Genomic DNA, 13,137 nt, shown 5'->3' with positions numbered 1-13,137 from the left:
CCCCCAGCTTGATCGAAGGCTCAAGTCACAATCGCACCAAAGAATTTCTTTTGCAGCACCTCCACTCCCCCTGCAGCACCCCTGACATTTACCTACGCCCTCTCGCTTTGTCTGGGGCCTCACCTGGGCAGTATTCCCATGTAAGGCTTTGTCCGAGGGCTCATGATGTCCCCAGAAGGCTGGTTTTTTTCCCCTTTTAAAAGGAGAATCGGACAGGAGGTAACAATTTCCGTAGCCAGCAATTCTCACTACAGGATGCCTGACAAGTGGCTTTCATCTATAGCCCTACAAGGAAACCACTTGCTTAGGTTTCCCAAAGAATTTGGAAGTTTAAATCTTCACATAACTGTAGGGAGTTTGCCATGTTTTCATCAGTGTAATTCATCTTATGAAGACATTTCTCAATTCAGAATCCATTATAGCAAAGATCTGTCCCTCATCAACTCTTGACATTAAAAAATGGATTTTTTAAAGATCTCCAACAGACTGTGAATTGCTTCCAAGTAATATCTTTATATGGCAGATCATAGATACATCTCGGACACGTGTGGATGCGTTCTTCAAGGGCTATAAAGAAATCTGTGAAAGGAGACTTTGCATTTAGAGGAAGAGTCTCAAAGTCTTTGAAATCACTGCCTGTGACTATCATCCCTGATTACCTCAAAGAATAATTTAACAGTCACAATATGTGAGGAGCTCAACAATAGGAATGGAAAAGATAACAATAAACTAGCCCACATTTATATAGGATTTCAAGGTTTACAAAGCACTTAATGGAAACTGCTCACAGGACAGGTCACTCACAGATCTCGGTTTCTGGAAGTCAGGTAACAGAAGGATTTCCTAGATCACTTGCAAATTCCTCTGTGAATTTTCATGGCTGAAAAAAATCTCTCCTCCCCCCAAATGCCTTAGATCTTCTGTAACCTTAAGAACCAGTCAGTCAGTGAATAATAAGCACCGGGGATATAAGAGGCAAAAAGACAATCCCTGTTCTGGAGAAGCTGACAGTCTAATGGCAGGGACAGGAAGCAAGCACATAGGTACAAACAAGCCCTCCACAGTCTCAAAAGAAATAATTGGGACGGGGAAGGCACCGGAATGGAGTTATTGTTTGTCCTTCCTTCTCAAAGACAACCATGACATCAGGGAGACAATGTTGTGACATGCAAAGGAACTGGGAGGGAGGGAGGCTGTGCAAGGTCACCTGCCTCACGTTCTCCTCCAGAGCCGTCGGGGTCCAGTGGGAGATCAGGACGACGGGGGTGGCCCTGGAGAGACAGGGGAGACCTGGCCTTCTGAAGCTAAGTCTTCAACAGGTCCCAGTTTGTCGGAAGCATCTCCCAATCAGAGATTAAGGCAAGGTAAGAAATGAGGCCAAAAAATGCCTCTTTCTGGCCACAACCAGAATTAAGGGATTCCGGGGCCTTTAACAGGCTTAAAGACTTGGCCAGAGAAGCCAGGAGCCAGAGGTAAGGAGGGAGAAGATTCAGGGCATGGTAGACCACCAGATAAAATGCCTAGAGTGGAGAGCCAGAGTGCCCTGCCTGTGGGAAGGGCCGGGGGCCTGTGTCAAAGAATGGGGAGGGGAGGGGAAGAAGACTGGCTGCTAGGTTGGTGATGAAGGGCTCTGCACCCAAACAGAGCATCGTGTACTTGCTCCTGGAATACCAGGGAGCCTTTGGACTCCTGCTGTAGGAAGATTGCTTTGGTGACCGAAAGGAGAATTGATTAGAAAGGGGAAAGACCTGAGGAGGGCAGACACCCCCCTCCCACAGCTCTGGCAACAACTTAGGGGAGAGATGATGAGAGTCTGCACCAGCACTGTGAAGTGTCAGAGAAGAGAAAAGGCCACATGTGAGAGATGCTGCAAACTGGACAGGATTGGGGGGGGGGTCCAGTATGGCTGCGGGGCTGTGAGCCTGAGGGAGGGGAGAACCTGAGCCGCTTCTCCCTGAGGCACGGAACTAAGGGCTGCCTCAAACTAGCAAGCAACAGGGGAGAAAGCAGGGAAAGATGGATGGATGGATGGATGGACAGACAGATAGAAAAATGGACAGAATATAGATGGATGGATGGAGAGATAAAAAATGAATGGATAGAGATGGATGGATAAATAGATAGATGGACAGAAATACAGATGGATGGTTGTATGGGTAGATAGATAGAAGGATGGACAGAAATACAGATGGATGGATGGAGAGATGGAAGATGGATGGATAGAGATGGATGGATGGATAAATAGACAGAAACAGATAGATAGATAGATGGACAGAAATACAGATGGATGGATGGATGGATAGAAGATCTCTAATCTTAAGAATTTGTGTTGCGTTGGGAGAGACAACTAGTACTTATGCAAATATGTACAGAATAAATTTAAAATAAACGCAAGATTGTTTGGAGACAAAGGGAGTATCAGGAAAAACTTCATGTAGTAGAAAGGGGGGATTTGAAGGGAAGAGAGTAAGGGATGTTGAAGGTGGTGATAGCCTTTCCAGATCTCCTGTGCTTACCTGGGTCTTATTCTATGGTTTTGGTATGGTAAGCCATCAAAAGTCTGCTAAAAACATAGAAGGAAGGAAAGAAGTGTCTGTTGTGTATTAGCTACTATACTAAGGATTTTACAAAAATTGTCTCATTTGATTATCACAATAATCCTTGGAAGGAGGTACTATTATCCCCATTTTGCAGTCAAGGAAACTGAGGAAAAGAGAGTTTAAATGACTTGCCCAGGGTCCCACAGCTAGGCAGTATCTACACTCAGATATTCCCGATTTGAAATAGGCCAGGACCAATAACAGGGCTTCTCCATCTTAAATATCATAAATCATCAATCTTTCACTTACTTAGCCATAAAGATTGCACAAAGCTCTTGGCCTTCTGCTCTCTGGCTCTGGCCACTATCCCGGCGCCGACCCGGTCCTGATGTTGAAGGACCCTCTGATAACCACCACGTGACCATCTTGAAGGCTCAGTTGGGTCTCTGTTCCCTGAAGACAATGGTGTTTACTTTCCACATGATGACTACAATCAAGCCCAGAATATTTTCTCCACGCTTTTCCTTTCGTGCTTTTGGACTAAAGCTACTGCTGCGATTCCTGGACCATCCTAAGCCAGCCAAGATGCCGGCTTCCAGCGCCAAGTGGATGATGGCGACAGGAGGACATAGTCGGCGCTAGTGGAGACAGCGTTGGAGGAGAATGGCCGAGATACCTGGAGCTGGGAAGGAAGGAGGAGGCTCTGCCCCTCAACCTAGGGCACTGCACAATTGGCAAGCTACTGCCAGCCACAGTCCTGACGCAGGTGCCCGGTCCCCTTGTCTCCTTAGAAACTTCTGCTGAGCCGTCCCACTGTGAGCACAGTGGGAACAACAATATGAATGGTTATAATGGGGGCATTAATAATAATAACGATGCTGACAGCTCGCAGTTATAGGATTTCTATTAATAGTTAGCATTTTACAGTACGTTTTATTGAACATTTGCAAAGTACCATCCATAAGGGAAGGTGATTATTATCCCATTTTGCAATTACAGAAACTGAGGCACACAGAGGTGGAAGTCCCCTGTCCAGTCACACAGTTAGAGTCTGAGGCAGGACTTGACCTTTGTCTCCCAACCCCACATCCAACCCCCAAGTCCGTACTGTTTGATCTTCAGAGGGGCCTGGGAGAGATGTGGTTATTCTGCCCATTGTACAGATGAGAGAATCGAGCCTGAGAGGGGTCCCACAGAGCGCAGGGCCACCTGCCTCCGAGTTCTCTCGGAGCTGCCCAGCTCCCAAGCTTGCCCTGTTTCTGTGGGCGTAGGGCCCTTTATATCCTGTGCTGCTGTGAGCCTGCCCACAGAGGGAAAAAGCACTTTTCCTATCAGCTCTTTTTGGCAAGGTGGGGGGGGGGGGGAAGGCGACTTGTCCAGAGTCACCTCACTGGGAAATGCTCAGTGTCGGTTTGAACTTGGCCCCCAACTCTGGCCGGCACTCTCACCACTATGCCATCTAACCGCCCGACTCTGGGTATTTTTGCTTCACTGAGGAGCTGCCAGCACAAGTAATTGTTCTGGCATGGGTAGCACTAATGTCTTCAGTTCTTACAGAGAAATGGGACAATCACAAACAGAGCCACCCCCCCACCCCACCCAAGAAGAGCATCTCCTGTTTCACTGTTCAGAATAAAAGGCTTGGGTCGTTGGTTCTCAGCTCCCTTCTATCCTCTGCCAGTCTCAGTGGAAGAGCCCTTCCTGCCAAAGCTAATCCCTCTCATCCTGCCCCCGGTCCCAGCCCTGTCTGGGGGCTCGCCCGGAGACGTCCCACCTCTCCTTGTTCTTCTTCCTGGCTTCTCTCAGTTGTGTCTTCTCCATCCCCACAAAGAAAGCACCAAGCTCCTTCCCCTTGACCTTGGGGCTCCTTGGGTGGCCTCTCACCTGCAGCTCTACCCATCTCAGTCCAGCGTCTGACTCTGTTATTTCACAGGACTTTCTGCCAGGATTCTTAATCTTGATTCTTGAGCTCTCTTTGGGTTTGGCCACGGGCACCTCCTCTGAACAGGCTCCCCTCTCGGAGCTTCTGGATGCCATCTTCCTGAGCTTCCTTCCGTGATACTCCCTGGTGGTCTTGGAAGACAGCATCCATAGCCTCCCTCCGCACAAGGTATCCCCGGTGCTGAGGGCACAACCTCCCCACACAAAGTAAGTAGGAACTGATGCTTGTTGGCTACTGACTGTGAGGTTCTGATCCAGGAGAGCAGATATGGGTCTGGGGGGTAGGGGAGAGAAAGAACCTTGTTCACATCCTCGCTCTGGCACCTACTGGTGACCTGGGGAAAGCAGTCAGACTATCCCAAGGATACAGGAGGATGTCCATTCTGGAAGTGACCCAGTGGTGAAGCCGGCAAGGGATGGAGACTGAAGCTGTCTGGAGTAGGAGGGGGGAAGCTTTCAAACCTTATTACAGCTCCCCAAAGTGACAGAGAGAAAAAGAGCCATTACCGTCCCATCCGTCTGCTTCTTCAGTGACACAATCTATTATTAAAACAGTCTGAGTTCAAACAGAAGGAATCCTTGATGAGGGGATTAAAAAGAAGAGATGGACTTTCCCAGGTAACATTCCATAACTGACTGGGTGGCTGGGGGCATCAGGGCAGAATCAGGAAGACTCATCTTCATGAATTCAAATCCTGCCTTGAATACTTCCTACCTATGGGATCCCAGGCAAGTCACTTAGCTCTGCCTCAGTTTCCTCATCTGTAAAATGTGATCACCTCCTTTTCGGTGCTTTCACCTCCTTCCCTGAGAAGTTAGGGAGGCTGTGATCACCTCCCCTTGGGGGCTCTGACCTCCCTGAGGAGTCAGGGATGGCATGACTACCGGTGTTCTAAAAAAAGAAAGCGGGAAATGTAATGGGCTGAGGTTTGAGCTGATGCACTGAGGTCCCAAGTACATGAGGCTAGATAGTAATTGGGCTATACTCTATTAATATACATGATTGGATTAAGAATGGTCCCTGCCCACTCTCCTTGCAAGTCCTGATGTGTTGTATAGGAAATGACGATTTTGGTGGGTGGAGGCAGAGAGGGAAGAAGACAAGCTGGGAGAGATTGGGCTGAGTTCGAGACTCCGAGCTGCTGGTTGTGTGGCTGCTGGTCGAGCTAGCTTCTTGACTCAGCTGCACACATTGCTATCGCCGATTCTCTTCCACCCGATCCTTCTTCACTGAGAATAAAGACTGACGATTTTCCCCTAACCTGAATTCCTGTCTTGTGCTGATCTTAAAATACACGATCTTAACAGTAAAATGGACTGGAAAAGGAATGGTAAGCCTCTCCAAATGGGATCATGAAGAGTTGGACCTGACTGAAAAAACTGAACAGCAGCAGCAATACTTTCCTATGAACCCAAGGGGTTGGTTCCCTCAGAAGGATCCAAATGACTCAGAGAATGGTTTAGGCTACTCTTCGTTGCAGATTTCTCTTCCCTTGGATGGTTTTTATAGCTTTTTCCCGAAAAGAGTTTTGGGGAACGAGGGATAAGATTATGGAAGAAGATTACTTTTTAGTGTTATGGAAGACAAACTTATTTTTTAAGATTGTAGTTTACTTGACAGAAAGAAGACATTTTACCTATTTGGTAGGGTTTTTAAGTCTTTGGAAGAAGATAAAAGGCAAGTCTTTACCCAATATCTGAGGAAGAAGATGGCAGTCCCAGAATAGAAGTCTCTAATGGGACCAAACTTGCTATTATTTTGTTTGATGGGTCTCCTAAAAAAATGGAGGCTTCAGGGGCAGGGCCTTGGAATACTAATTGGGTGACAGCACAAGTCAAGTTCCACTATCAATAGAGATCCTGGGACAAATTGCCCATCAGAGTCTTGTGACTTCTTAGCTGTCTCATTTCAAATGATCTAGACCAATGGATAGGAATTAGTGACAATTCTGGATTCACTGTCATTCATTTGCTGAACCTGGTGTTTCTGGTACTTTTCTTGGCTATTATGATTATTTTATCCCAAAAGATTTTCATAAACTGACTTTTACATAATTTTCCTACTTTGAAAAATTATTTATATTGGTTTTTTTTCTTATTTTAATTTTAAGCTCCTCTTCTAGTTTTGGGGTTGTTTTGATATTGTTTTATTTTAGTTTATTGATTTTTAATACACAGTTTTATGAATTGTGTTGGGAGAAAAAAATCAGAGCAAAAGGGAAAAATCATGGGAGAGAGAAAAAAAGAAACAGAAAAAAAGTGAACACAGCATGTGTTGATTTACATTTGATATGTAAAAATATGTAAAAAAAAAAACTACCACAAGTTTTTTAGTACTCTTTATCAAGGGTGAGAGGGGGATCTTTGGCAAATCCTTGGGGCTATTGTGCTTACTATATCCCTGGCCAGTATTCAGCCAGTCCCCCATGCAGTACAAAGACTGGTATTTGGCACAGCCAAATGGTTTAAAGGGGGAGGAAGGGTAAGGAAAGTTGTCACAAATATTTTCTAGACTTTTAATGGACTTCAGGTTGCTTCTGTTAGCAGCTATTTCAGTGACTTTGAAAGTGGAGTATTTTATATTCTTATTACTCTATTATATATTTATGACAATTATTAAACTAGTTTTAATTAGATTTTATGACTCACTAGTCACTATTGAATTTTTTAAGAGAAAATAAGCCCTTGTGAACCTGTTGGACTAGACCAAATTCAATCAACCAATCAATGCTGTTTGTCCTTCATTTGCAAAGGGGACTGATGAGGGCCGCAGTCATGTCTTGACTTGTGGGTAAATTGGACTGAAGTGAGACAGCCGCACAAAGCAATTAGCCTCATTCTCTGGTCCAACGGCAGGCTAAAAGTTGGAGTGACTCAGGCGGCCCGGCTCCTTCAGTGTCCGACTCAGCTCTAAGCACTCCCCACTGCCTGCATCTGCCACCTCCAGGGTGCCCGTTCTGCGGGCCACAAACACTTATCACCTACTTACTAAGTGCCAGGACCCGGGCTAAGGCTGGGGACACAAAAAGAGGCACTTTATAACCTCATGCAGCTTACACTCTAACGCATAAACAACAAGCCAGCACAGCATATACATACAGAAAAAAGGAAATAATTAGCAGACGGAAGGTAGTGGGACTAAACGGGGTTGGGAAGAGCTTCCTGTAGAAGGTAGAAAGGGCACGGGATAGCCTATTGATTTAGAGCTCTAGGCCTGGAGTCAGGAAAACCAGCGTTCCATCAGACACTCGCTGGCTGTGTGAGTTACCTCACCCTGTCTGCCTCAGTTTCCTCACCTGTAAAATGAGCTGAAGAAGGAAATCACAAACCTCTCTAATGTCTCTGCCCAAAAAACTCCAAATGGGATCACAAAGAGTCAGATGTGATTGAAACAACTGAACAACAATGGGAAGAACAGGAATCAATCTCAAAAGTACCAACATTTTCCAAACAGAAAATGTATATAGTGTTCATTACCTTTTGGCCTAGTATAACATAATTTTAAAAAGGCATTTCTAGGGAATGTGAGATCTTTTGACTTTACTATTTTTCACCAACAATATTCTCAATGTAATTTTCACAGGAGTTTACATACCAAAAGGGTTATATGATCTGGAATAAGATTTCAATTTTTCTCAAAATTGAGGCTTCATAACAATTCCAAGGTAAAGGTTTGATATTAATCTATTATTAAGTTTGGTTTTCCAAAATAAAAATTGCTGTATAAATATGCAGGATGGCAATTGGTACACACACATTAACCTAGGGGCTGACCTTTTCCAGGATGTATATGAGCTTCTTGGTTGAGAATACAACAAGGGGCCCGATGAACTCGCAGATGACACTGACCGTCATGAGCTGTGTCTTCCTTATGTTTCCTCCTATGATGGCATAGCACACCAGTCTTTCTTTGACAAACTGTATACAAAATTGAAGCATGATGAGAATGGCCAGCAATGAATAAACCTTCCACTTAGCTGCCACTTAAGCAAAATTAATAAAGTATGTTGACTAGAATGAAAAATCTAATCAAATTATATTTTCCCAACTTCTTTGTCAGAGTTTAACCTCTTAGTCTTATCTTCTTCATCTGTAAAATGGATATAAAAAAGCTCCTCCTATCTACTCCAACCTCCAACCAGGGTTATTGGTAATAAAAGTACTGAGGCATAGTAGAATGCTATGGACCTGTGAAGCACCATTAGTTTTAACTTTTAACATAATGAATGGGTCTTCCTTTTGGTTGCCTTTAATCTTATACATGATAAAATATGATAAGAGAAAAAGATGGATCAATAGCTTTGGCTAAAGCTAGACACCCCCCCCAAATGGAGCCCTCCTAACAGTTCACATGATCCAGTAATTGACTGCTTATGGCAGGAGTCAGACACTTCCTTAAATGTCATTTTAAATTGGGGTTGGCGGTAGCTATAGAAACCAGGAGAACCAGAGCTACACCCAAAGAACGAAGGCAATTGGGCTGCTGCAGCAAGGCACAGCTCTAAACCAGAAAGAAATGGCTTCCTCTGTTATTAATTAAATTAATTAATCAGGGATTGATTTTTCTGAGCCAAATGTCAAGGGATTTCAGAAATAGCAGTTAACAGCTGCGTTATCGAGGGGTGGGGGATGAGGGGGGAAGAAAAAGACTGACCGTCTGCCTTTTGTTTTTACCTTAGGAACGTCAGAAAATCCTTCCAACACCAGTTCAGATGTTTGGCCAGGGGCTAGCTCCATTCTGACCGGGTGAATCTGAAACACGGGATTATGTGGGTTTGAGCCCTGCGGATTGTTCATGATCAGGGGATTCGCGTGGACCGGCCGTTTTTGTTTGTTGTTGTGGTGGAAGCCTTCATTCATCCAGAACAGCTGGTGGAATCGGCGCCCCTTGTTGGTCAGTTTCAGGTGGTAGAAGTAGGGGTCCACACTGTACAGGTTTCAGAAACATGGAGGGAATTATAACCAGCACGGGGGGCTGTGTTTCACTCTGTAGTCATGCTCGTCCCCCCGAATCACTCACGGGCTGGGGTTCTGTGGGTTGGACCCAGGGGCCAGCCCACTGGGAGGCTCAGGAGCAAGAGTATGGGGGGGTTCAGACCCAACTTGCTCCTAGCAAAGGCATTTAATGAGACGGCACATGAAATAACAGTTGTCAGAATATTTCCCGATAAACCTGGGGTGCACTTTCCCACACACATACACAGCATCTCTGGAAAGACTGGGCCTGAACTAAACTGCCCATGTGTAAGGCACCAAATGCAGCGTCCCCTCGGGGCAACATCTCTGCTGGCTGTCAGGGGCCACTCCTTTCCATAGCCTGATGTGGACACTGGCAGTCAGGATTTGCGAAGATATTCCTTCCCTGGAAGGAGCATCTCTCTGGAACAGCATCCATCTAGAGTGTATGTCAGTGGTCCTCAAACTTTTGTTCTCAATATCTTTATCCTATTAAAAATAATTATGTGGTTTATAGTTATAGATATTGATCACATTAAAAATAAAAACTAATTATGAATTTGCAGACTCTCTGAAAGGATTTCAGAGATTCCCAGGATGCTCTGGACCAGACTTTGAGAACCACTGGTGTATGTTTTTGCTAATGAAATGTCTCCTACTGATTCGATGGTTCCCTTTTAAAGCAAGCATCCTTCACAGCTGTGAGGGGCCGGGGTGAGGGAGTCGAGTACGTTCCCCCTGGACCCCCAAGCGGCTCCTGTTTTTCACCGTCTCCAATTCTCTAAGTGCTGCAGTGGATCCCGTGTTGGGCAGCTTACCACCCTTCCAGGCAGGCTCAGGTGTTTGCTGATTCCTTTCCTGATTCAATCACACAGGGGTTCACATCTGCACCATTACTTTAACACCTGGCAAGCCATCCACACCTGGTGGCTCTGCAAGACAAAGGAGGGCTGGTGACTTTTCACAGCTCTCCCTGACTTCATCCACTTCACCTCCCCGTGCCATGCTCCCCTTCAAGCGTGAGGGACACATGGCAAGAGCAAGGCTAGCGGATTAAATGCTGGGCTTCCCCCGACTATGTTAACTGGGCTGGGCGTGGGCAGACTGCAGGCTCCTCCTTCGTACCTACACCCGTGTTTGGCTGCAAATACAGACACACACACTTCCCCTTTTTCAACAGGTTTAAAACCAAATGCATAGTGAGCAAAAGCATTTCTTTTTGTTAAAAAGAATTCTCCTTTTAATAAATTTGGTGTTTACTCAGAAATTTCAGGAGGATCAGACCAAATCACTCCACCTTGGAAAGCAGTGTGAGGTAATAAAGAACTCTTTGGAACTGCAATTAGGTGACCTGAATTCGAATTTCAAATTCTGATGCTTACGAGGTTTCCCCATATGTAAAACACGTGTATTGCTGCATACAACTCATTGAGCTCCTCTGAGCCTCAGTTTCCCAGTATGTAAAACACATGTACTGCTGTATACAACTAATTGAGCTCCCCTGAGCCTCAGTTTCCCCATATGTAAAACATATGTATTGTGGTACACAACTTGAGTTATGTGAGGAAAGTGCTTTGTAAATCTCAATATATTATTGAATGATAAGGTAGGATTTACATAGTGTGGTATGCAATGGTCATCAGAAAACCTACATTTGAATCTTGCTTCCCTGCAATAAGGATAGAGAAGCTTGGAAGTGGAACATATTTGGAGAGGGGGATGATTTTAGTTTGGGACAAGCTGAGTATAAGATGTCTGCAGAATATTGGCCGGCTCCAGATAGATAGCCAACAGGCAGTTGGAGAGATGAGTCAGGAGATCATCAGACAAGCTGTGACTAGAAGAGTAGACTTGAGATCCATCGGCATGGAGACGTGGGGGTTGGCAAAAGCATCAAGAAAAATGGCTGGCAGGGAAAAGAGAAGGCGATCCAAGACAGAGCCTTGTTAGGTGGGGCCCAGGTGAAAATGCAGCAGAGGGGACTGAAGAGGCCAATCAGGGAGGAGAACCAAAAGGAACCAGTGCTGCAAAAACCCAGAGGATTGAGGGGAAGAGGCTGGCTGACCCTATCAGAGCTATGGAGAAGTCAGGAAGGATGGGAATCGAGAAAGAGCCATTGGATTTGGTGTTGGAGAAGTCACTGGCAACTGTGGAGAGAGTAGTTTCTGTGAAATGGCGAGGATGGGAGCCAGACTACCAAGAATTAAGAAAAGAACAAGAGGAAAGGAAGTGGAGATGGGATCAGAGACCACCTTCTCAAGGAGCTTAGCCTTCAAAGGGAGGCGAGAGGACGCAATGGCTAGAAGGGATGGAGGACCAAGTGAGGTTTTTGGAGGATGTGGGCGCTTGTCATGGGCATGTCTGCGGGCAGGAGGGAAACCGCCAGTGCACAGGGAGCCTGGTGGGACAGGGGGAGCAATCTGCAGGAGAAGGGAGGAGGGCATGTGACCCTGGTGTTTGAAGAGGACCACATTTTTATGTGAGATGAGGAGCAGAGAAGAAGGCAAATTTCGTGGTAAATATTCTCATTTTTTTTTTCAGTGAAATATGAGGCAAGATTCTTAGCTGAGAGGATGGAGGAGAGAGTTGCAAGTGGTTTGTGGAGGAATGGAAAGGTTTGAAAAAAGTGGTGAGTGGGAAACAAATACATTAGGGTGGAATAAAAATAACTGCCTTGTCTTGAGGGGTCCATTAAGGCTCCCCATCAAATTTATGTAAATTAAAGTATGTAATACAAGTTTGTAGTGGACTCAAGCATCATGGTTCCATGATTTTCTCCAGCCTCATTCAGCAGCATGTGCAGGAACAAAGATGGTCGGTGTAATCCCAAACTGAGCTTTGGCAGGGTGACATCAGTGTTAGGAGAAGGAAGCAAAGGGCTTAATCCCCACACAGCCTGGACACAACTTATCCTTCCAGACTCATTAGACATTATTTCTCCTCATGTACTTGGTTGTCCAGCTAAACTGCTCTCCACTGACATCTTCTCTCTCTGGGTATGAGTTCTGGCAGCCCACATGCTTGGAATGCACTCTCTCCTTAGCTCCACCTCCCAGAGTCCCTCTCTTGCTTTAAAATACAGCAGAAAGGAGGTGCAGTGGAGGGAGCACTGGCCCTGAAGTCCAGAGGACCTGAGTTCAAATGTGACCCGAGATGCTTAGCACTTCTGGGCACCTGCCTCCAACTGCCTGGCCACAAAATAAAATGAAACCCAAACAGAATCAACCTAGTACTGACCTACTTTGAAAAGCCCAACTCCTCTGGAGCTTCCTCATCCCTCTAAATTCTAATGCATTACTTGTGTGGGTCACTTACAATTTGTCCTCTATATAGCTTGGATATATTTGTTTCCATGTTGTCTTCCCTGCTAGACTGTAAGCTCCTTGAGGGCAGGAACTATCCTGTGTCTTTCTTTGTATCCCTAGCACTCGACACTGTGCCTACCCATGGTAAATGTGTACTAAATGCTTGTTGACAAAAATATGTATTTTCAATTTTATATTTACATTTATTTTTATATAAATGTTTAGATTTATATTTATTCTCCATAGAAGTGTACCTATGTAAATGTGTGTATACAAAAGTATATTATGTAAATATAAACATACACCTACAGGTATATATACATATATACATACACACATACAAATCTATGCATATGATTTACACTTATCTTTCACATTAAAATATAAACTCTTTT

At 45.0% G+C, this 13,137-nt stretch overlaps 1 protein-coding gene across 1 annotated transcript in view; it reads right to left on the bottom strand.

Annotated features, from left to right (window-relative positions):
- Positions 1 to 13,137, bottom strand: part of HYDIN (HYDIN axonemal central pair apparatus protein) — a 404,272-nt gene that overhangs the window by 168,184 nt on the left and 222,951 nt on the right. The window contains exons 20-21 of the mRNA XM_031949959.1: positions 9,156 to 9,408; positions 8,256 to 8,399 (exon numbers count right to left, since the gene is read on the bottom strand). Coding sequence (XP_031805819.1) covers positions 8,256 to 8,399; positions 9,156 to 9,408 — 397 coding nt within the window. The remainder of the gene's footprint in view (positions 1 to 8,255; positions 8,400 to 9,155; positions 9,409 to 13,137) is intronic.

Source organism: Sarcophilus harrisii, chromosome 2 (genome assembly GCF_902635505.1).
Source record: "Sarcophilus harrisii chromosome 2, mSarHar1.11, whole genome shotgun sequence".
Taxonomy (NCBI): domain Eukaryota; kingdom Metazoa; phylum Chordata; class Mammalia; order Dasyuromorphia; family Dasyuridae; genus Sarcophilus; species Sarcophilus harrisii.
Note: the sequence above shows the minus strand (reverse complement) of the source record. Positions and strands in the feature narration are given on the sequence as shown.